Source organism: Corythoichthys intestinalis, chromosome 14, assembly GCF_030265065.1.
Source record: "Corythoichthys intestinalis isolate RoL2023-P3 chromosome 14, ASM3026506v1, whole genome shotgun sequence".
NCBI classification, from domain to species: Eukaryota; Metazoa; Chordata; class Actinopteri; order Syngnathiformes; family Syngnathidae; genus Corythoichthys; species Corythoichthys intestinalis.
The window spans coordinates 33764873-33791261 of NC_080408.1; the positions used below are offsets into that span (position 1 = coordinate 33764873).

At 38.2% G+C, this 26389-nt stretch overlaps 1 protein-coding gene across 1 annotated transcript in view; it reads right to left on the reverse strand.

Moving 5' to 3' along the window:
* LOC130930463 (BMP/retinoic acid-inducible neural-specific protein 3-like) overlaps positions 1-26389 on the reverse strand; it is a 44458-nt gene that overhangs the window by 11074 nt on the left and 6995 nt on the right. Inside the window, exons 3-7 of the mRNA XM_057858434.1 lie at positions 18351-18553; positions 15646-15851; positions 11332-11437; positions 8777-9013; positions 4536-4758 (exon numbers count right to left, since the gene is read on the reverse strand). Coding sequence (XP_057714417.1) covers positions 4536-4758; positions 8777-9013; positions 11332-11437; positions 15646-15851; positions 18351-18553 — 975 coding nt within the window. The remainder of the gene's footprint in view (positions 1-4535; positions 4759-8776; positions 9014-11331; positions 11438-15645; positions 15852-18350; positions 18554-26389) is intronic.

Below are 26389 nucleotides of genomic sequence, written 5' to 3' on the forward strand. Positions count from 1 at the left end.
AAAAACACGCCATAATAGGAGGAATTTACGTAGCGGTAATGCGTCAACACGACAAGTTGACGGACAATATGGCGCGGGGGCGTGGTTGTGACGTCATGTGAGTAGGGTCTATATCACTTTAATATATTTAATGTGTGGCTCCTCTGCCTGAATAGAAAAATTCAGTTTTATATATACAAAAAAAAAAAAATTACCCATATAGTATATAACCAAAGACACAAATTCAAATTCTCAGAGGTTACTCAACAGGCTGTATTATTCCGAAAAAATAATTTAACAACAAAAAGGTAAAAAAAATAAATAAATAAATAAATAAATAAATAAAATAAAATAAAATAATAAAAAAAGATAAAAAAAATAATAATACAGGGTGATTAAAAAATGTACCAAAATCATCATGCATTTATTCATTTTAAAATCATTGAAATAGACTGAATTATTAATTAATGATTAATTCATTTAAAATTAATTAACTAATTAAATATTCATTTAATTAATTAATTAATAATTTAACAATAATTAAAATAAGAATTAAAAGTCTTTTTAACAAGTACGTAATTTTAACAAATTAAAAGTCATATTGGCTTGATGTTGTATGTGCCGCTGAAGGTGGTCACATTGAGCACTTGTAAAGCATGAAATAAAAACGAAGTTATATAATACTTGAATACAGCTAGTTAGTATTTTATTTTATTTTTTTTTAATATACCGGAGTGGTTTTGGCACATTCTTTTTAAATCACCCTGCATAATGCAGACCCATGGAAATGTAGTCTAATCAATACACACACACACAATAATGCACACAGACAGTAGGCTAAGTGCTAACTAAACAATTTCATGAATTGATATCATGACAACTGTCGTTGACAAATTGTTATTCCAACTCAATTGTTATTGTTATTCAATGTCCTAGATTGCATGCAAACAATAACCAAACTAAACTGACAAACGATTCAGCCAGCATGTTTCCAAACCTTGCAGTTTAAAACTTCATTTCCCCTAATGCCTAGCTCACTGACAGCTACCCTATTAGCGAGCACCGGTAGCTGAGGCAAAATCAAACAGTGCTACTGTATAAAAATTTACCATCATTGGCATTGCAACGATCCGACACCAAACAGGATTTTGCAAATCACACCAGTACAAAGCTCTGACAGAAGTCAACAGTTGCCCAAAAGTAAGTTTAGCAAGTCTACATACCGATAGCATGTGAGCTCCTGTCTTGACAAAAGTTTGTTTGTGAATGAGAAATGACAGTTGATGCCACGATGAAGCCAGTCTGTGACTGTGCACGCATGCGCAAATTTGTATCGAAAGTAGAATAAAGATAATTTTGTCTTAATTACTCTTTTGAGTACATGAGCATTTGATTATATACAGTGGGGCAAATAAGTATTTAGTCAACCACTAATTGTGCGAGTTCTCCCACTTGAAAATATTAGAGAGGCCTGTAATTGTCAACATGGGTAAACCTCAACCAATGGAGACAGAATGTGGAAACCCCCCCCAGAAAATCACATTGTTGGATTTTTAAAGAATTTATTTGCAAATCATGGTGGAAAATAAGTATTTGGTCAATACCAAAAGTTCCTCTCAATACTTTGTTATGTACCCTTTGTTGGCAATAACTGAGGCCAAAAGTTTTCTGTAACTCTTCATAAGCTTTTCACACACTGTTGCTGGTATTTTGGCCCATTCCCCCATGCAGATCTCCTCTAGAGCAGTGATGTTTTGGGGCTGTCATTGGGCAACACGGACTTTCAACTCCCTCCACAGATTTTCTATGGGGTTGAGATCTGGAGACTGGCTAGGCCCTCCAGGACCTTGAAATGCTTCTTACGAAGCCACACTTTTGTTGCCCTGGCTGTGTGTTTGAGATCGTTGTCATGCTGAAAGACCCAGCCACGTCTCATCTTCAATGCCCTTGATGATGGAAGGAGATTTTCACTCAAAATCTCTCGATACATGGCCCCATTCATTGTTCCCTTTACACAGATCAGTCGTCCTGGTCCCTTTGCAGAAAAACAGCCCCAAAGCATGATGTTTCCACCACCATGCTTCACAGTGGGTATGGTGTTCTTTGGATGCAATTCAGCCTTTCTCTTCATTCTTTCTCCTCCAAACACAAACCCTTTGTTTCTACCAAAAAGTTCTATTTTGGTTTCATCTGACCATAACACATTCTCCCAGTCCTCTTCTGGATCATCCAAGTCCTCTCTAGCGAACCGCAGACGGGCCTGGACGTGTACTTTCTTCAGCACGGGGACACGTCTAGCAGTGCAGGATTTGAGTCCCTGGCGGCACATTGTGTTACTGATAGTAGCCTTTGTTACTGTGGTCTCAGCTCTCTGTAGGTCATTCACTAGGTCCCCTCGTGTGGTTCTGGGATTTTTGCTCACCGTTCTTGTTATCATTTTGACGCCACGGGGTAAGATCCTGCATGGAGCCCCAGATCGAGGGAAATTATCAGTGGTCTTGTATGTCTTCCATTTTGTAATAATTGCTCCCACAGTTGATTTCTTTACACCAAGTGAAGAGTAAAGAGTTACACAAAACGTTTGGCCTCCGTTATTGCCAACAAAGGGTACATAACAAAGTATTGAGATGAACTTTTGGTATTGACCAAATACTTATTTTCCACCATGATTTGCAAATAAATTCTTTAAAAATCAAACAATGTGATTTTCTGTTTTTTTCCCACATTCTGTCTCTCATGGTTGAGGTTTACTCATGTTGACAATTACAGGCCTCTAATCTTTTCAAGTTGGAGAACTTACACAATTGGTGGTTGACTAAATACTTATTTGCCCCACTGTATGTGCCTGGAGTATGAGGACACTGATGAGTTGTGGGGCGGGGGGTGCATCACATCACATGATTGACACAACCAGACACTTCTACGACGCAGGCTAACTACACATACACACATTGTGAACATATGACGGAAATTATTGTGCATTTTTGTCTCGTTCTCGTCTCAACAAAAGTTGGCATCCGTCTCGCTATGTATTAGTCTGCAAAAACACATTTTTAGCTCATTATCGTCTCGTCATCATAATGAAAAAAAGTGTTTGTTGTTAACAATAACACCACTGTTTGGGAGCAGTCTAGCATAGCAGATCAGCAGAGGCCTCACAAACGCCACACTGAACCAAAATACAGCAATACTGCCAATCAACAGCAACAGCAATAGACAAACCCACAGCAACAGGAGTAGGACAAAATACAGATTGCTCCTTCACCTCAGGCAAAATCAGTATACGTGGATACAATTTAAGTGACAACTTACATGGAAACAACAACGAGATTAGGAAATTGTAGTTATAACTGACGTCACGAGCAATAGCGGACTATCTTAAATACTCACCTCTGATTGGCTAAACAGTTCTGGCATTTAAAAATATCTGCTCAGTTTGGTCAACTTCCTTGAAATATTGCCTTTTATTGACTTCATTTCATTTTTCTCCACTACAACACATCATAAAAAATGAAATTCAGATTTTTGCTTTTCCAAATTGAAGATTTTATTCTGCAGGGATACATTTGATGATATCCTGTCTTTCCCTTTAAGCATGTCACGATTTTGGAGCAGACCTTTCTACTGAATCAAAAGGCATAAAAACACTGGAAATATCAAGGTAATAATTATGTGATTTAAAAAGTGATTCAGAAAGTAAGCAGGTTTGCTATGATGAACGCATATTAAGGCAAGTTTCTGTCTGGCAAATGCATCCTATTAAGCTGTAAAGCTGAGAGCATCTGTGAAAAAGTCACAGATAAGCCGCAAGCAGGTATTTGAAGCTTTTGGTGACTCTGGAGTCTCAAGAAGTGCTACGTGAAGGAGCCTTAAGCATTAAGCTTTAATATCGGCCACCCCTGAGCAATGATCACTAGGGGGAATGTTTGCAATGGGCTGATGAAGACAGCTTTTCCTCTGACCTCACCTCTGCTCAGATCCAATGGCACAACCTTTAAAGAAAAACCTAAGAGAGTGGGAATACTATATGTAGATCCTGATTTATTATGTACGCTCAGATAATTGTTGATGTTCACAAAATGTATTCATGGTAAATCACATTTACTGTTTAGGGAAATGAGCAAAAACAGCATAATATGCCTTCTAATTTGAAAGAGAGTATGCAGAACAACAACCTGGAAATAAGGCATGGAAAATACTGGCTTTATCAGGTTGTGTTCAGTTCATGTTCACATAAAAAAATCCAACAGCACTGAAATAATTTGGAAGTGAAACCAAGAGACATTTACCTGTTTTCTTTGATTAGAAAGAAAGTCTACAAGAAGAAGACGAAATTAATCTAGGAGGCTACGACACACGCACTGTATTTTACTGTTCCACCAAGAGAATTTGACTGTGGCGAAGTCATATCAATGACATCTCACTGCATCCTGTTTCAGTTTCTGTGAACTGGAATGGTTACTTAATATTCAATTTTATAAAAGCAGATATTGTACACTTTGTTTTTCAGGCTGCTAATTTCAAATGTTGTTTCTAGTTTCTATTTTGCATCTCACCTCGGCCTCTGGAGGATGATTTTGGGCTGTTTACGGCACCTCTTGCTGAGATTGAAGAGCTTGTTGATGGTGCGGCGAGCTTTGGTGAAGAGCTGCTGGCTGCCCATCTCCAGTTGCCTGTAGCGCTGGAGCAGGCTAGCATCTGTCCGCCATAAGTGCTCCACAACAGATGTGTTTACAGCATAATGTGTTGGCAGTTTTCCAACAAAGCTTTGGAATTCCTCTGGAAGGAGAGAAGAACACCAATGCAAACTCTGCTAGTGGCTGGAGGATAACAATCTAAACAAATACTAACAAAATATGGATGAGTCGTTTTTGTCAGGAAAGACAACAATTCAAGAGGAAAAGTAACAGAAATATAAAGTATATATTGGGGATGTAATTATAACTGAATCTCAGAGTATGATAATACCGACTCACGTGATTTTGACTTTACTACGTTTTTTTTCTCCAGTCTTTTTTTTTTTTTTTCCCGTTCGCGTAACAGTGTTTCGTCCGTCACCTCTCAGCATTGATGGTAAGTACAGTATATTATTTGTCATTTAATTTAGTTCTGTAGTAGGGCTAATTGATATAAATGGTAAATGGCATATCTGGTATGTCATTGTACTGCAGTATATGTGAGGTTTGCTTTCCTTTGTCGCACTTGGACTTGTTTGATGTCACGCCAGCACAATTTTCTGTTAGTTTTGAGTGTTGCGTTCACTCTGGGAAGCGGGTGTCAACACTAGTTAACATTTCAAGAAGGCAGAGAGATGATAAACGGCGCGGGCCCAGCGATGCACACCCCATGGCCCATCCATCCATCCATCCATCCATCCATCCATCCATCCATCCATCCATCCATCCATCCATCCATCCATCCATCCATCCATCCATCCATCCATCCATCCATCCATCCATCCATCCCTCCCTCCCTCCCTCCCTCCCTCCATCCATCCATCCATCCATCCATCCATCCATCCATCCATCCATCCATCCATCCATCCATCCATCCATCCATCCATCCAAATTTTTACTTTATTTTATTAATATGATGTATAACACATACTTTTGGATTATTTTGAGATTTAGGAAATATTTAGTACTTAAACGCTTAATACCAATTTACGCGGAAATTCGGGTTATTTCGCCAGCTAGGAGCTGAACTTGTTCTCAATCCAGATGTAGGTTCCAAAACGAAAAAGCCTTCAGAATCTGGCGCTCTCCACCTCGTCCTCTTCGTGCAAGTTGGACAGCGGCCAAGAAAAACCCTCACGTTGCTCGCTTGAGTTCGTTACTTAATTCAACAAAAGGCGTCAACAAAAAAGCAAACTGAGAGGTCCAAAAACATAGAAAGTAAAGAGAGATGTTAATAATAGACAGAGACGAGAGAGAGAGAGAGAGAGAGAGAGAGAGAGAGAGAGAGAGAGAGAGAGAGCGAGAGCATCGATTCTAAGGGCTTAGGGCTTTTACGTTTTGGAACCTATTTTGCAAGTCAAAAAACTATGTAAGCTATATCTGACTTATTCCTTCTTCTGCCTAGCGCGACTGCCCGTCCACACAGTGGCTTCCGCATTATATATCGTACGACGTGACATCACAAGCCCGTCCCACGAAACCAAACAAATCACAAGCCTGTCTTATAGAACAAAAATAAATTATTCACACCTAACATGAATAATTAACCAAACATTATTTAGGCTCCCACACCAGGGACTACCTGTATTGTAGTTAAAGTCAACAGTATTACAGGAATATTGAAAGTGATTATTTCACCCGTGGCTATTTTTGCTGAATGATGTGACAATCAAATGCTTGAGAATTTGATAGTTTGAGCAAAACATTTGATTGAAAAACTGTAGCAAAAAATTGGGTATAAATTTGTTTACAGCAGAGTAGTGCTGCAACAATTAATCAATGAACTCAAATATTCGATTAGAAAAAAAATATTCAATATATATGTTGCTGTTTCGAGTATTCGTTTAATTAAAGTGGTGTCGTAATGGTTTGTTTCAAAAGTGTTTGCATTTAGTTTTATTGATTTGGGTGGGTACACTGCCCTCTACTCTGCCTCATTTCACATGGCTGAATCCAGCTGCTCCTTGTTAAGCCCAACATAAGCTAAGTTTTTGTTTGAGCTAATGATTTTTTTAATGCATTCGTAATTTAGTTTAAAGGTATATTTAGCCATTTTTTATGGGAATATGTGTTTGAACTATTTGTTAAGAGCATTGTAAAAAAAAAAAAAAAACGTTGGCATTTTATAGTAGACAGAACAGAATGTACAGAACAGTACAGAATCCTGCAGCCAGAGTCCTCACAAATACAAGTAAACTGGACCACATTGCACCAGTTTTGAAATCGTTACACTAGCTTCTAGTGTGTCAAAGGATAGACTATAAAATACTACTGCTCGTCTACAAAACACTTAATGGCCTTGGACTAAAATGGTTGATTTGTTAGATTCCTATTAAACATCTAGACCACTAAGGTCGTCTGGAACCAGTCTCCTGTATGTTCCAAGAACAAGAACCAAGCACGGTGAGGCAGCATTTAGTTATTATGCTCCTCACCTCTGGAACAAGTTACCTGAAGGTCTGAAGTATGCTCAAACTGTTAGCTCCTTTAAATCAGGGCTAAAAACGCATTTACTTAGCAAAGCATATCCATAACTGTCTATATATTTTAAGGTATTTGCTTTCTATTCCTCTTGTGCTTTATCTCCATTGCTGATTTCAAATATTATTATTATTATTATTATATTCATTATAATAATTATTAGTAGTATTTATTTATTTATTTCTTAAAATTCTATTTGTGATTAAATACAATTTTTATGTATAACTTTACTTTCTGTTTCGATTGTCTTTGTTTTTACGTTCTATTGATTTAATGGGATTTTTATGATCTTCATGTGATGTAAAGCACTTTGAATTGCCTTGTGTTGAATTGTGGTATATAAATAAATTTGCCTTGCCTTGCCTTAAACTAGCGGACTTTTGCTATGTAAGTTCGCCAATTCTTCTTTTGTTGTACATATATCCTCTTTTATTAATTTTTTTAATACCGTTTGAGGCTCAGGTCAGGTATTTAAATTTTTTATGCTCCTTACCCGATTACTCAATTATTCAAACTAACTAGTTCATCGATTAATCGACTACTAACATAATCGATAGCTGCAGGCCTACAATAGAGACTAAATTATGTCATAGTAAAAAAAATATATATAATGAAAAAAAAAGTGGAATGATGTAAAACAATAACGTAAAAAGACAAATTACACCTTAGGCTTCAAATTTTCAATAACCAAGCAAACATTGGAAAGAAGGTGAGAACAAAACTGAAAACCCCAAACTCAGATTCGAACCTTAAATCTCAGCGCTATAGGGTATGTGTCACCACTGTCTCAAACCCAAACAAATCTTTCTGATATTCTATCATACACAAGGGATGGGCTAACCTTGGATTTAAGGTTATCCCTTTTTATTCATGCCCCAGAACAGATTAGATCCGATTTTCTGCAAACCCCGCGGTAAATTGCTCAGTAAATGCAGGTTCAGGCTGATAATCCAATCAGGGACAGATATGTTGTGTTTATGGTAATGATAGTTTGCTTCCAAATGATGCACTATTACATTATTTGGTTATAGGATGCAAGCTGTGCTTTGTTAGATTGGTGGAGAATTTATTTATGTGCCAGCCGCTTTGCTCGATGCAAAGCTGTGGGAAATTACAAGAGGTCAAATGATCAATTAGCCAGCTCGATAGTGTTACAGGTACATTAACAAGCTCTGGTTAGAAGTACAGACATGTTCTAACTGCAGTGGCGAGGTCATGACTTTATTAAAGATTTGCTGATTGAATTAGTCTTTTAATTAATGTCTTAACTCGTCACCCACAGCAACACTTTGTGAGAAGAAATAGACCGAAAGCGGCCATGTTTTCCATCCAGGATGGGCTCGGGCACCTATAGAAAGCCGCATGCTGAGATCTGACACTTTGAGTGGCAGATCTTTTGATTCTGAGTGGCAACACTTGACAGCCAAGCAAGAGTTTAGAACAGAAACAAGACATGGCTTTTCGGTTCATGTTAGCGCTCAAATCCTAGTATGAATCTGCTTCTTTTCTGGAACAACATTTTAAAGTTCAGAACCATTTCAGGCAATGTTTTACCCATGGAAGCACTTTGATTGCGCGATTTACATTGACATTTCCAAATGATTCCGAAGGGCAACAATAAATCTCAACCCCTGACTCACCGGATGCTTCAAACTCCTCGTTGGACCGCCTCCAGGCCTCTCTGATGCGCACTAGGTTGTTTTCCAGAGTGTCCAGGTCAGTGTGAGGACAGTTACACTTTGGAAATTCCACTCTGCAGTCACACCAGCATTCGTTTTTTTGGCACATAAAATGACCCTCGGATTTACAGCCAATGTAGTTCAGAGCCGCCTGAATGAAGCGACTCTGCAAGTAACTCGGGAGGACGACCTGCAGCCCTGTAGAGCGTGAAAGACAGGACCGAGGCAATTATTATACTGTCCGGTTGAAGATGAGGGAAGGGAACAGCTTCTTATAATTAATGTCAACAAATTGCATGACAACTGTGGCCAACTAATTGTATGGTTACAGCCAGGCCTGGTAAATTTGTATTTTTCTGCACCCTTTTCGACTGTCTAATATATAATTCAGCGAGTGTTCCTTTCATGAGATGACATGACCATTTTACACTACTCTGCTGGAAGAAATTCTTACTAAAAGGGACTGCATGTTCTGTACAAAGCAGTCTCCACTAAAACGGATTCAAAAATCATGTTAAAACCTGCAGTTGGATTCGCAGAAAGACTTAGATGAACTTTAGATGTTTAATTTTTGGATGTCTATTGCGGTCATTCGCAATGAATGAGTTAAGGGCTCGTTTGAAATCAGCAATAAGCTGTTTAGGGGGAACGCCCAATTGATACGAGCAAATTAAAGACATTTTGATGTCTTAGCAGAAATCATAAAATTAAGTTAACTCTACAGTGGTACCTTGGGTCGTCCACGAACAAGATTGCAACTCCATTAATTTGCTTCATTAAAATGAGCATTAATAGTTGATCAATATGACAATATGACTTCAAATAATATGAGATTATAACGGGAAACTCAACAACCACTTCTGAGTTTAGTTCAGCAAAATGGAGGTCAGGAAAGTGATAGTGATAGATATAGAAGCTAATCCTGGTGTTGCTCACAGTCTGAAGGTGACATATACAGTATGAAATGAAATTGCTGTGACATGTTTTAACAAGCAAAGCAGTCGTCCATTTATCTTTTGTTGTTGTTGTTATTTTAGTTCAGCAACTCGCAGCATTTTCATTGTTTTAGAAGGATCTTTAAGCCATTGTACTAACCTGGTCCTAAAATATTCTATTGAAAAATTAAATTCTGTAATACATAATGGAATAGAACATGCTACACAAAGTTGCTTATATTGGGGGTGTGACAATATCTTGAAATGGTGATACAGGGATCCCTTATTTTTCACGGTTGATGGGGATAATCGAAATCCGCGACCTAAAGGTGTAGCTTATTAAAAAAAATAAAAATAAAAAATAAAAAAAAAACTTTTTTTTGGTGCGTTTAATATATCTATTAAGATTTAGTAATGGAAAGAGATACATATGACACATGATTTTTTACTCCCCCCCCCCCCCCCAAGTATAATTCTTTATTAAATGCTTCATTGAGTGAGTCCTCTCAAATCAGCTCATGCTGCTTAGAACAGCACACAACATAACACAGCACAATGAGTTGCCATAGCACATTACAGCCAGTGTTTAACTTGTTAAACGAGTCGGGGCCTTTGACAGGTAATACAGTGGTACCTCTACATACGAAGTTAATTCGTTCCAGGACCTTGTTTGTAAGTTAAAATGGTCACGAGCAGGATTTATCTATAAGAATACATTTTGATTCCATTAATTCGTTCCACAGCTCGAAAACATACTCTAAATCCTTAATAAATACGGCTAGTATCATTATAAATGGCAAATACACATAGCATAATAAATAAAACTCAAGAATAACAATATAATAATAATAATACCGTATTGTCCGAATATAAGACAGTGTTTTTTGTATTGAAATAAGACTGAAAAAGAGGGGGTCGTCTTATATTTGCGGTCTAGACATTATACCCATTCACGGCGCTAGATGGCGCCAGATATCATTGAAGCGATGTTCTGTCATGACAGATCTCAGCTACTCTCCACATTCACGACGCTAGATGGCGCCAGATATCATTGAAGTGATGTTCTGTCATGACAGATCTCAGCTACTATCAAGTTTAACCAGTTTGTATGATTTTATTGCAATGTTTTTCCTTATTCAGATTTTTTTCAAGACTACAGTTAGGTAGACTACACTTTGAAACAAAATATTAAATGTGATGGTTCACTTACTTATTTTTCCCCATTCTGTCATTGTTTGCATACTCTCCTCATTAAAATATATAAATTTTTGGGTGGTTCTAGTTAAAGCAGACATTGTTTTTTCATCTGTGTGATTTTGACAAAGACCAGATCATATTTGATGATTTTATGCAGAAATGTGAGGAATTCTCAAAGGTTCAGATAACTTTTTCATACCACTGTAGTTGTTTTGTAGAATATTTTAGCGATGATTTCCTGACCAATGTATCGATAATTGTTGTATCTGTGATATCGTGAGATCAACATTATCGTGAGCATATCGTAGCATATTGTGAGGTACCAAGAGATTCCCACTCATAGCCTATGTAGCCATTATTTTATAGAATCAACAATTTTCTTACCTTGTAGCTGAACCTTGTTCTCTGGACTGTGAACAAGAACAGAGCTGACAGTGTCCAGATTGTCATAGTTGCTGCATCCAAGTGGTCCAGTTCTGGTTTCTGTTACCTAAATTTAAGCAAAAAAAAAAAAAAAAATTGGCATTGACGTTATATAGAGCTCAATTATTTCATGTACATTTTTGAAGAAGTGAACATTTGGATGCAATAGCAGCTCGGCTGTACTGGCAAAATCAAACAGAGCTGAGTAAGTAAGTATTGCACTGTTGGAAAAGATCTTAGTGTAGATGGAGCTATTAGCCACCTTGACTTCTAAATGTGGATTCACTTTGCTTGTGCATCTAAATAACCTAAACACCCCATTTTATACCTCAAATCACATTTAAATGCAAGCCAATGTGAAGGAATCCTGAAAAGGTCTTCAATTTACAAGCTTCTACTCCTCAGAATGAACCATTAGAGGGAGGAAATCTACTTTTCTCTGACCACCTAACGTGAGACTGATTTGTTCAGCTTCATTCCTCCAGTAGTTGACCCCGTCTGCTTATGAATTTAGAAGTTTGAAAACACGCAGGGGTTAAAGTTTCAAATTCTTCCTGGCATTTCAAACATTGTACAACTTTAATGAAAGGACATCAATAGAGGTGCTGTTTTTTTGTGGATCTTTTTATCCTCATCCATTTTAAAAAGTGATATTCATTCCTCCTTTCCCATCTTCCTCTGATCTACAATAAATGTAAGACAGCTTGGCTGGGAATTAATGGGATGACATTTCTAATCGATCAAGCCGATGGATAACCATAAGATGTTTGTGGGGTGGCACTTGTCTTCATCAGCAGCTACTCACTTTAGCATCTACGTAATACCCTTAGGCTGATGTATGCGTCCTCTCTAATAGCTACTTTAGATGTTAAAACGGATGATTGGTGTTTCATTGTGAGGCCTTGAAACCGCTGCGCTCTTCCAGTCCTCTTAAGCTTCCCCTAGGAGTTGGCAAGCCCATATATATTCATTTGAATTAAACAATAAAATATTGTTTTCAATGTAGTATTTAACTATCGAGCTTATATCCAGTATTTATGAGATTGTTCTGACAAACTTTGTTAACTCAAATACATCTTAGATCTTTGATCGCAAGCAGCTAAAAATGTAATATCTTCATGTCAAGGACACTCTATACCCTATTATACTTGTATAACAATATTCATCCGACTTGATTTAACAAATGACAACAAAGACCAAAACTCACATCCAGTGTTGTCACTAACGCGTTACTAAGTAACGTGTTACTGTAATCCGATTACTTTCTTTCAATAACCAGTAATCTAATGTGTTCATTTTTACAAACCAGTAATCTGATTAAAGTTAGTTTTGTTAGTGTCTGTGCGTTACTATTTTGTTATTGCCTCATAATGTATGTAGAATGAAGAATATTGTAGTCATGTACGAAGAGCATTTTGAATAGAAAATGTTAGAAAGGTTCCCGCTATGAGTCCGTTTCCTTGGTAACCGCTCATAGTTCTTCCTGTTTTGGTCTCGAGTCACATGTGCTAAGTGTTTTGGGACTGACGTGTGCCAGCGCGGGTGCACATTCGAGCCGAGTGTAGCTTGTCTGGAACTTCAGACTCACCGCTGTTCCAGCGATAGAGTCTGGCGACCTTTCCGCAGATCAAATTTCCAGGGCGGAGCAAGCCACAGCAAACAGACAGCGGAGTGGACCAATCACTGACGGGCGGACATGATGTTGGTAATGAAGTCAGTATACATCTCACCTAATGCTGATATGCTTGCAAGCATGACTAGATGTTTATTCACTGAAACTGCTGATTGTTAGTTATGCCTCAGGTAATCATGGACTTTTAACTGCCAACCAGCAAGGCTCATGACCTATTTTGCAAGAGCCGCAGGAAGAGTTTATCACCAAACAGACACATCTCCTTTTAAGTACAGCATATAAGCAACGCCGAGCTCTCTGTTCAGTGTGCATTTCTCTACACAGCTTTTGTTCTGTCATTGAATGCACCCAGAAATTTCTGAAATTAAAACTGTGCCGTTATGTTCTCCTGCCTCCAGTCTTTTACTTTGCAATCCAGTCTAGCCAGCTCACCTGAATTGAAAACGAAAAAGCGGAGGAACTGAAAGACTGCCTCCAATAGTAATATGACAAGAAACTCTAGCGCAAGGAAATAAACATACAAGGAGATCGGAGAATGGAGAAGTTTATTCAACATGGCTAGCATGAGACAGACAGTTGGTTTTGGCAACTCGATGTGTTTTTGGTCAATTAAAACTGAATTTATCGCAGATTGGGACATATTCTCGGCTCTCCCGTTCGCCATCTGTGTTGTATTGGAGAATACGACTGCCGCCGCACAAGAGTGACGTTGCTCGTTAGGAATACGTCACGCAAATAAACGAATCTGATAGCACGGTTACTTTCGTTCGGGCTCAAGAGGCCAATTGTGCTGGGTCCCAGACTGTTCTTCAGGTGTTTAAAAAAATACAAGGAGAACAGTCTGGCCGTGCCAGGCTAGAGTGCAGCCACCTGTTGAGATGTGCGAGGGAATGTAGATCTGTGTGCGTCCATGAATGAACGTGAGAATTTTTCCTTCATTCTGGATGGTTCCAGCAATTGGTAGAAGCCGGTACATGCACTGCCGTTTCGTAGCTTTGCCGTTGCAGGCAGGTAGTCGTTGCTTCCGCTCGTCCTTGTGAAGTGGGCGACTAGTTTTTACATCATATTCATGTTGCACATTTATGCCATGAGGTGACGTGTTCGTTTAGCATCTTTGGGATGTGTTCTAACAGTCCGATTGTGTGTAAAGTGCTTAGTTAAAGCCTTTTGTGGCCAAATTAACCGTTTGTGTGTATGCCGTACTTCTGGGTTCTGCGCGCGCATCCGCGCCTGACCCCGACCTTTGTTTTTATGCACCGTGCAATTCATTTGTGTGTTGTTGATTAGTGTGCAATTAATTTGCATTGTTTTCTATTTGCATTGATATGCTCTTAACCCTAACCCCGAAATCCTAACCCGAAATTCTGAATTTTGGTATTACTTGATTACAGATTACTTGAAAAAGTAATTTAATTACTGATTATGCCTCAAAAAAGTAATCTAGTTACTTCAGTTATTACTTTAATATCAAAGTAACTAGTTATTTTAAAAGTAATTTATCGGTTACTTTTTCTTCCTTTGTTGCCTCATACATAAGACTGACAACTGAGAAATGTCATTGCATGTAATTGACTTTCCGAAAAGAAATTTTCACATAAGGCTTAATCTTTGAGTTAGCAGGGTTTAATTGGTCGGTTTAGTTGATTTAAAAAAATTCTATAGAGTTGTCAGTTATTTGGTAGCAGTAAAATCAACTCCATCGCCTAATTAAACCCCTGCTGACTCGAAAATTAAGCCTTATGTGAAAAATTCTTATCGGAAAGTCAATTACATGCGATGACATTTCTCAGTTGTCAATCTTTTGTTGAGGCAACAGAGGAAGAAAAAGTAACCGATAAATTACTTTTAAAATAACTAGTTACTTTGATATTAAAGTAATAACTGAAGTAACTAGATTACTTTTTTGAGGCATAATCAGTAATTAAATTACTTTTTCAAGTAATCTGTGACAACACTGCAGTCACATCACTGCCCTTTATTGCGACAGACATTCAATTAGTGCTGCAACGATTAATCGATTAACTCGAGTATTTGATTTGAAAAAAAATATTCAAATAAAATGTTGCTGCTTCGAGTACTCGTTTAATTAAAGTGGCGTAATGGTTTGTTTGTTTGTTTGAATTAAGTTTTATTGATTTCAGTGCATACACTGCCCTCTAGTCTGCCTCATTTCACATGGCTGAATTCAGCTGCTCCCTGTTAAGACCAACATAAGCTTTTGTTTGAGCTCATGTGTTTTTAATGCATTCGTAACTTAGTTTGAAGGTATATTTAGCCGTTTTTTGTGGGAATATGTGTTTGAACTATTTGTTAAGAGCATCATAAAAAATGTTGGCATTTTATAGCATTCAAACTAAACGGACCTTTGCTATGCAAGTTAGCCAATTGTTGTTTTGTTGTACATATATCCTCGTTCATTTATTTATTTTTTTTACACCGTTTGAGGCTCAGTTCAGGTATCTTAATTTTTTATGTTCCTTATCCGATTACTTGATTATTCAACTACTAAAATAATCAATAGCTGCAGCCCTACATCCAATGCATAAGAACTGGAAGATCTAGCAGTGAATGATTCCAGGTCAAATGTATTGGACGTTTATTCATGTCAATGAGATAATCCAATTGATCTCCTTTCAACACACCTTTATGGCAGTCGAGGCAATCTGGAGGTGGTGGAGCCTGCGTAAGGTACTCTCTCTGTCGGTGAAGTAGGAAGCTGCCAACTGGTGGAGCGCCTCCAGGGTAATTGGGCCAGTCGTGCTGTTGCTTTTACTGTCCTCAGTCCCAACCGCTGAAGATTTTTGACCTAGCTTCCTTTTGTCCACAAATATGGTTAAGGACTCTTCCCCTGGTGACAGTTAGACAGAGCGAGTGTGAGCTTCATTAGCTCTGACAGGACGCCACTAATCACCTTTCATTAGCATCTCTGCATATTAGATTGAAAAGTAGTAATTAAGTACTGTGGATGAAGTGACGCTTTGGATAAAAAGAGGAACATTCACAGATAAGGAACGAATCATGCAAGGATAATCATGAATCATAGTCATTTCATTTTTTGTCTCAAACAGTTTCATTTGATGGTACCGATGTTACCGATGCATATCTGACAATTAAAAATATTCGTTGTCAAAGACTGTCATTGTGTTTTTGTTTAAATGTTAGTCAGCTCATTAGTGTCGGTCAAAAATGAGGCTCAGATAACACTTCAACATTGTTTTTAACATCATTAGTACTAACTAAAACAATAAAATGGCAAAATGTTATGTACATATGGCCTACATGATCACCATCCATCCATTGCTGTTGTTTTTGTTAACGATGACAATAATAGAAAGTAATTCGTTGATGACCGTTTTTAAATTTTTTTGAATGATGATGACGCAATGATAACAGGCAAATCATGTGTCTTGGGAAACTAAAACGTAACGAGACATTGGCCAGGTAATGTCCGACGAGAAGAAACAACATGAAAATGGTGAGTAGTTTCTGCCAAATCGTGACAAGGCTTAACATTTTTTGGTTATCGCGCATGTAGTTTTTCAGACTCCATCGTAGCTGTGTTTGTGCAGTTAAGAAGCTGAACAATATCTCTGAATTGTTAATTGATGATCCATAGACCTCATAATTATATTGACGGGACACATTCCACAAACACTGCGGCACGCCTTCAAGTAGGGGGTCGTCGTCCCACACTCCGCTTCAGTTATTCGCAATCGGTTGCAGTTATACAACACATGCAGCAATCCAACGCCGGATTTAGGTTGAAAAAGTACGAAAGCTGTACCGCATACAAACAGGAAGGATTGTCTGAGGAGTGGTTTGTTCGAGGGCTCAAGGCAATTATATATTTTTTGTACCATGCATGCCTTTTCAAACGTTGTGAAAAAAATCAATTGGTGAAGTTAATCGCTACACGTCGTAACTCGTAATATTTACGTAAAATAAATGCTAACTGCTCATTTTTTTCCTTTTAACCAAGAACTGAGAATGTTTTACATTCAAATCTATAAAGAATCCAAGGATTTAAGCATTTATTCACAAGAATTTTCAATGTAAAAAGCTCTTTCTTGTAAGGCTGCCACCACAATGGCTGAAAGACCAGCAGCACATTCGACATATTTACCTAAAATAAATTCTAACTGCCCGGTTCTTTGCTCTTTTAACAAAGAAACAAGACAGTTTTACGTCTATATCTATAAAGAATTCAGGTATTTACACATTTATTAACAAGAATTTTCAACGTAAAAAGCTCTTTGAGGGGATTAGGCGGTGCCACAGTGGCTTAAAGACTAGCAGCACCTTCGACATATTTACATAAAATAAATGCTAACTGCCTGTTTTTTTGCTTTTAACCTAGAATCAAGACATTTTTACGTCCAGATCTATAAAGAATTCAGGGATTTAAGTCTTTATCCACAAGAATTTTCAACGTGAAAAGCTCTTTGTTGTAAGGCTGCCGCCACAGTGGCTTAAAGACTAGCAGCACATTTGACATATTTACGTAGAATAAATGCCAACTGCCTGGTTCTTTGCTCTTGTAACAAAGAATCGAGACTGTTTTACGTCCATATCTAGAATAGAATTCTCAACGTAAAATACTCTTTGTGGTGATAAGGCGGTGCCACAGTGGCTTAAAGACTAGCAGCACATTCGACATGTTTACGCATTCATTCACATGAATTTTCAACGTAAAAAGCTCTTTGCGGTGATAAGGCGTGTTATTTTACACATTTAATTTCTAACAGGCGGCGCCAGAGTGGCTTAAAGACTAGGAGCACATTCGACATATTTACATAAAATAAATGCTAACTGCCCGTGTATATATATATATATATATATATATATATATATATACGGTGAGGAGAACAAGTATTTGATACACTGCCAATGGGTTTTCCCATTGGCAGTGTATCAAATACTTGTTCTGAACTTGTACTTGTTCATCAATATATTTGTTATCATATATTTGTTGTCATAATTGTTTTTTAAATCTGGATTACTCTGCAGATCTTGCGCTCTCTACTCAGTCAAAATTTGTCTGCATTGCATCTTTTGGCATTCAGAATGTGTACAATTTAGGAAAAGCCATTTCAAAAAAATCTTAAGAGAATAAGAGAATAAGAGAAAATCGCATTGGTGAACATCCATGTCAGGTTTTGCATGCTGATTATGATGCAAAAACAAAAATGCATGTTCATCAAACTTCTGTCATTTTGTCACCTGCCAAAAAACAGCAATTGACTGATGATTACTGTACGTACTTTGTTGCATAAAAAAAAAAAAAAAAGACACACAGTAAAAACAGTCAGAATGAGATATGCTGGAGCATGGTGTGTTTTTATCAGACCTCCCAGTGTGGCAGAGAGTAGGAGGTGGGTGCCATATTTTTTGATTAGACTCTCGGTAATTGCGCGCAGGGTCGGCCGCCTTCCTAGCTGGCGGATGGTGTGCATAAATTCAGGGTCGAGGGGCAAAGCCAGACCACGACTGCCGCCGAGACTGTCTCGTTTCTCCACCGCCAGGCTGTTGACCTTCCATCGACCAAACTCCCTGGACACACACACCAACACAAACACATTTTCTTACTTGGATGCTGCCTATGCTGGCATTTGTCATCCTCTAGTCACTCCGTGAAGTCATTATTATAGAGGTCATAGTCAGTGGCTGATGATTTTCTCTCATTATAGTATGTCTAGTTTTCTCACCCACTGACATTCTAATTCAATTGATAGAAATTGTAAAGTGCATTACATCTTTTTCTTAGCAGGTTGTAGGAGATTACTGTGTGTCTTTAGTTTAACAAGACCACAAAGAAATTTGGGAACTTTTAATACCTTCTGTTACCTAATCTTGTGACATCCCTAATAAATATACTGTATCTATGTGATAGTGGATGCAAACAGCTTGTACATGTCTCTTTCTCTGAAGTCCTGCCTGTATAACAGCAGCAAACAAACAAATTGTGTAATTAAAGCTGTGCCGATGGTATTTTACTGTTGGAAGGTTTTATGTATATAGGGCTTTCTTCCGTTAGTAATTGATTTTCCTTGCCACATTGCAATGAAATACTGTCTAAATAAAGCTTCACAGAATGTAAAAACACAGTCCGTTTATGCACTGATTTTAGACATCAAGACGTTTAACTCATCAGCAGTGTTGTTAATCTCACTTTTAAAAAGTAATTACCGTAATTTCCCGAACATAACACGCACTTTTTTTCCCCAAAATCAACTTGTAAAATCATGGTGCACATTATAAATGGGTACAGGGATTGAGACAAAAATATAAATATATTATATACGTATATATAAAGACCGATTTTTTTTTTATTGACACGGCCATGTTGTGTTGAAGAAACGTATACGGTGATCCGTTGCTGACCATTACGGTACGTGACGTCACCATTTTTATTTCGGTCGTGGCGAGCTAGGGAAGTCAGATGCGGAGTATCAAACAACGGAGCTGATCCGCGTTCCTCTATTGACATTTAGGCTGCAACAAAATATGGCAGCAATGTCTGTCTCACATGCAACCCGCAGAATATAACTATCTTTCCGGCTGTTCCCTCAACAAAATACCTCCCCCGGGAACTATACAATGTGCCAACATAAGTTCCGCCGGTGAATTCTGTTATACCTCGCTACACGGTAATACTTCACTCTGATTGGTCGAATGATTTCGTCTGTGTTAAATTTGGCTTTTTTCACTCTTCATAAAGCACAGAATTTAGTTTCTTGAACTCATTTGAGTCAACGATTATTGCAACTCTGCAACTCTGACCATAACAATAACCACATCGACCATAACCATCGGGTTCAGATCTGGTGACTGGCTAGGCCACTCCAGAACCTTAAGATGCTTCTTACGGAGCCACTCTTTAGTTGCCTTGGCTGTGTGCTTTGGGTCGTTGTCATGCTGGAAGACCCAGCCATGACCCATCTTCAGGGCTCTCACTGAAGGAAAGAGGTTGTCAGCCAAGATCTGGCGATACATAGCCCCATCAATCCTCCCCTCAATATGGTGCAGTCGTCCTGTACCCTTGGCAGAGAAGCAGCCCCAAAAAATGATGTTTCCTCCTCCATGTTTCACGGGTGGGATGGTGTTCTTGGGGTTGTACTCATTCCTTCTTTTTCCTCCAAACACGACAAGCCGAGTTTAGACCAAAAAGTTCAATTTTAGTCTCATCCGACCACATGACATTCTCCCGTTGCTCCTCTGGATCATCCAGATGGTCAGTGGCAAACTTCAGACGTGTCTGGACATGCACTGGCTTCAGCAGCGGGACCTTGCGTGCGCTGTAGGATTTTAATCCATGACGGCGTAATGTGTTTCAGATGGTTTTCTTCGAGACTGAGGTTCCAGCTCTCTTCAGGTCATTGACCAGGTCCTGCCGTGTAGTTCTGGGCTGATCCCTCACCTTCCTCATGATCAGTGATGCCCCACAAGGTGAGATCTTGCATGGAGCCCCAGAACGAGGCAGATTGACCGTCAACTTGAACTTCTTCCATTGTCTAATAATCGCTCCAACAGTTGTTACCTTCTCACCAAGCTGCTTGCTTATTTTCCTGTAGCCCCTCCCAGCCTTGCGCAGGTCTATTATTTTATCCCTGATGTCCTTACACAGCTCTTTGGTCTTGGCCATTGTGGTGAGGTTGGAGTTTGTTTGTTTGAGCATTTGAACAGGTGTCTTTTATACAGGTAACAAGTTCAAACAGGTGCAGTTACTTCCGGTAATGAGTGGAGAACAGGAGGGGTTCTTAAAAAAGAACTAAGAGCCAAAATATTTACTAGTTGGTAATGTATCAAATACTTATTTCATGCAGTTAAATACAAATTTATTATTTAAAAATTATACAATGTGATTTTCTGGATTTTTGTATTAGATTCCGTCTCCCACAGTTGAAGAAAACTTATGATGCAAATTACAGACCTCTACATGGCAAGTAGGAAAACCAGCAAAATCGGCAGTGTATCAAATACTTGTTCTCCCCACTGTAGCAATAGTTCCTATTGTTACTGTCGTGTCGACAGCGATGAGCTCTCTTGGATTTCCGACCTAAATCACCACTTTTATTTTACCGTATCAATCCATGGAAGAAACATTTATTCGTCATGATGAAACGAGCAAGGTATACCGCAGCCTTTAAAAGAAAAGTCACATCTGTTTTGAAGAAGTTGTCAGATCATATTATTACCGTACATATTGTCAGTTTAAGGTAATGTTTTAAACTACCAGTGTGCTATGCTTGTGCTGTGTTTCACCAGTCAGTAAAATGACATTTCTGTATCTGTACACGAGCTCTGTTTTCTTGTATTCTTCTATTTGTTGTTGCTAAAATTAGGGTGCGCATTATACACGGGTACAATAATTTCCCCTAGATTTTACAAGTAAATTTGGGGTGCGCGTTATTACCGTGGTTACAGTTACAAATGACTTCTCCCAAAAAGAATTGAATTGGTAGCCCATTTACGTCATTGTAATAATAATTAGTTACTCAGTAAAGTAACTGACATTACTTTTCATGTTCTACACCGGGGTGCCCAATCCTGGTCCTCGAGAGCCCCTATCCAGCTTGTTTTCCATGTCTCCCTCCTCTAACACACCTGAATCAACTAATCAGGATCGTTATCAGGCTGCTGCAGAGCTTGCTGATGAGCTGATCATTTGATTGGGCACCCCTGTTCTACACGCTATTACATTACACCATCTCTCACATCAAAGATGTTTATATTCACTGATTGAATTGAACCCATTTTTTGTAAAAAAAAAAAAAAAAAAAAAAAAAAAAAAAAAAAGACGTGGGTCACACTTTTTACATTTTTTTTCAAATTTCACTGATACAAGAGTGTAACTGTAAACAATCTTTTAAATGCTATGAGAAAAAAAGCCTTTTTGTTTTTCGTGTTGTACTGAACCCTCATCGAACCATGACCCACGTACCGAGGTACGTACTGAAAAGTGACTTGTGTGTGTTGTCATACCCCTAATATATAAAGATATGTTTTTCAATATGCAGCTTTCAATATGCAGCTGAGGCTCTGAATCTCCTGCCTCTCCTGTCTTTGCTCTAGTCGTCTTGATAAAACAAATTAAAAAACAAATCACACAAGGTTCATGGATACATCATTCAAGAAAAGTTTAGGGCAAGAGACTATTTTTGGTAATTAAAAAAATGCTGATGATAAGAACGCGAATGCTATGCTAACGCTACCAGCCACTTCGCCAATCATCGTCACATTTAAAACAGTGTCACTACCCCCCTCCCATTCTGCTCTCTCCCAGGAAGCTGTGACAAAATCAGACAACTCACATTTCATTCAATCAAATTGTAGTTACGCGCCCCTTCACATCCTCAGTAACAGTAATGGTGATGCAAAGACTGAAAAGGTAATTAACTTGATTACACACTACTGGAAAAAAAAAAAACACCTGTAGATATAGTATATTTCCATTTATTCACTTGTACATACTGTTAATCTGTTCATTTCACATCATTGCACATAATTATTCTTTATTCTCGTAACTGTGTGTTTATCTACAATACTGCTTGCCAGTGTTGTCAGTAAGAGATCAATCAAGGATAATCATGAATCATAGTCATTTCATTTTGTCTCAAACAGTTTCATTAGATGGTACTTATATTACCAATGAAAATCTGTCAACAAAGTCATCTGATTACTTTCTTTCAGTAACGAGCAATCTAACGTGTTCATTTTTCCAAACCAGTAATCTGATTAAAGTTACTTTCCCTAGTACCTGTACGTTACTATTTTGTTATTGCCTCATTAGGGATAGGAATCGAGGACCTGTTCTGTGCGCTGCAACTCCATGGAATTGTTTGACAGCTTATGTAACAATTCTCTTCTAGATTCCAAGCAGCACAAATTACGCCACATCTTTTACACGTTTCACGCGCTTAATTCAACAATTAGGACCACATGATTATTCAAAGAGTGACCACTCACTAAGTGCAAACTGGACGGCTGTCACTCAGCGCTGAATTTCACAGGCCATGTCATTATTCATGAGACTACTTAAACAAATGGTGATTTTGCCCAAAAAGTCTATTGATGGGTCTATCGTTTTCCTCGTCGAATACTCTGGAAGAAAAATATAACTTATTTGCATCTAAAATAATCCTAAACGATTTTATTAGCAACTTTAACACTCATTTTGGTCGGTAGTCCACCAATCAGTATTTTATTTTATTTTTTTTGTAGAATTTGAATTTGGTGGTTCGTAGGGCCAATCTGACTACTGATTTCACACAAAAGTATATACCTCCGCATCCGATGGTGGTATTTTTGTGTTGCTACGACTAACAGAAGTGGATATTCCAAATTACTTCCGAAATGCACCTGACGACTACAGCCAATCAGCGTATTTTTTTACCCGTAATTCGAGATAGGATGGTCCCATTGGTTACCAACCACTTTTATTCTACTCAGTATCAAAAGGAAGTTAACAAATCCAAGTTAACGGAGGATTGTGCTAAAATTCCTCTTATATTGTATGGAATTACACCAACCTAATTATAAACTTTTTAATATTTGGGACAACAAAAGAGATACTCTGCCCCTACTGTCTGGACTAGCTGAAAAGTTTTTGTGTGTGCAGGCGTTCTCCACCCCATCTGAGATGGTGGTCACCACTGCCTGAGACACCATAAGTCCAGAAAGATCACGTTTCCTACCTGAAACAGCAGACATCCTCATTTTTCTGCGAAAGAATTGATAATTTTGCACATTTGCACTACACACTGTTTTGTTGTATTTGACAGTATTTATCTTTTTTTAATTATTATTTTTGAGTCCTATCAGTTTATGTCCTTTTAAAAAGGAGGATTTTTTCATTTCTATTAGAAAAATGTTTTTGTAAAATGTTACACATTCTTGTCTATTTGCCACAGTTAACATCGAGGCCTTAGACCCCTTTTGACCTCGTTGTGAGTTTGTAAGGTTGTTACTTCTGATTAAACAAACTAGATGCAAATCAAAATGTTTGTTCTTCTTTTTCCCCAAATTAGAATAATAAGGTAAGAGATAAGAAAATCGATAAAGAATCGGAATATCAATAATGGAATCGGAATCGGAACAAATCCTATCAATTCCCCTCCCTAATCTTGACACTGTTCGTGTTCAAGCCTCGGTTCAAGCTTAGTTGTTGAAGCTTTTGAAAGCTTAGGTTTAAAGAAATTCTAAATATCCATCTACTTCCTCGGCTGTACTTTTGGCTAAGCAAAGCAAATGACCGACTCTCAGGTGCTAGTCACATGTTCTGTTCGAAAAATAAGTTGGACCCATTATGAAATAATTTGAAGGATTCTTGTTCATTTCGTTCATTTTGTTGTTTGTTATATTGCTTTACAACTTTTATAGACACCATTTTAACGGCTAGGTATTTATTTTAAAGGGGAGGTTCACAATTTTGACATTAGGCTTAATCTTCCAGTTTAATTTGTAGTTGGAGTTGATTTGAACAAAGTCTGTGCAGTTTTTAAGTTATTTGTTAGTTTCAGTGCTCCAGACTGGCTAAGCCAGCGCGAGTCAATGGTGGTTGAAATCAACTCCATTCCACTGTTTGTTACGGCAAATATAAACTGTATGATTTCGAGGTTGAGGCACTTCTGCTCGAAACACCTTGGTGGAATGTCCTGGCTAGCCAGCGTTTTTCTTATCTTTCCTAAATAAATGTATATATTAGGGCTGTCAAAATTATCGCATTAACGGGCGGTAATTAATTTTTTTGATTAATCATGTTAAAATATTTGACGCATTTTACGCACATGCCCGGCTCAAACAGATTAAAATGACAGCACAGTGTCATGTAAACTTGTTACTTGTGTTTTTTTTTTTTGTCGCCCTCTGCTGGCTCTTGGTTGCGACTGATTTTATGGGTTTCAGCACCATGAGCATTGTGTAATTTTTAACATCAACAATGGCGAGCTACTAGCTTATTTTTTGATTGAAAATTTTACAAATTTTATTAAAATGAAAACATTAAGAGGGGTTTTCATATAAAATTTCTGAAACTTGTTCTAACATTTATCTTTTAAGAACTACAAGTCTTTCTATCCATGCATCGCTTTAACAGAATGTTAATAATGTTAATGCCATCCGGGGCCGGATCTATGGGGGGGCCGGGGTGGGCACGGCCCACCCAGACGTGAGTCGTGCCCACCCAATCAAAATGTCGGTGTTCTGTTATGCATAAAAGATTGATGGGTTTTGTGATTGAATACCTGAGTTTTATTGCTTTTACGTCTTATTAGCATCATCTAGTGGACGCCTTAATTTACTGCATCCCATGTGCACTTTATTTGAAAGAAACTGTCACACGGATGTTTAGTAGTTGTTCAGTAGGGAATCACACGAAACCGGCCGCAGTCAGTTCGCACCGTCTCTGTGACCACTTTGCCTTGAATTTAAGGTTGCATCGCCGGTATGTATTGTTTAAATGTGTTTAAAAACGTAAATATGTGAATTGTGTGTACTTTAGTGCAAAAAAAGTGGGATTCACTTAGCATGAAACTTGTGATATGTTAATTACCCACGAGTTAGAGGGTCGGCAAAATGGCGTCTCGGGGGCTCTGCTAATTGTTTATTCATATTTTCATATGCAGTTTGCTACAGATAGGGCAGTACATATGCAATTTCATATATTGTGCATAATTTGATTGTGTTGTTTTGTCTGTTTTCTTTAGTTTCACCCTTTTGAGTGTTAATAAACCTGCTTAGACATAGCCACGTCTGTAGAGTCGTTGATACGAGAAAGGTGTTCATAGCCACGACTATCGTGACGGCACAGTCTCTATTTAGCGTCGCACTGGATATAGAGAACGCACGGAGAGTTGGTCTCACCTACTTTTTTATTGCAGGATTAACGGTTACTGTTGGCCGCAACCACGCCAAACAAGTAATCACCAAAACAAGCTGTTTTTCCAACCTCATTTGTTATCCGCGCGCTTCCTCTCTCTCCTCCAGACACATTCTCGCAGTCGGACATCCGGGCATTAATGACATCACCAGCCACAACAAAGCGTCGCCATATTGAAATGGGGGCAAAACACGAGTCACAAGCAGTGGCTCTGTCCTTTATTGTAGTACAAACGCGTTGAACTTTTGTCTTATTTGCGGTCTTTTTTTCCATCGGAATGACTAAAAGTTGCCGTGTTGAGGTTTGTAACACAAGGAAGAGTTCGGAGCCGCATTTGAAGTTCTTTATTCTTCCTCGTGAGAAGAAAAGGACAAGCAAATGGCTGAAAGCAATTAATTAAGGAACAGTAAAAGAAGACTGTTCCGTGGACCATTCTCGCCAGTGGGAACCTAAATCCAGGCACATTTACTGTACGTTTGCAGCTGACATTTTATTATTGGTGAGTAAAC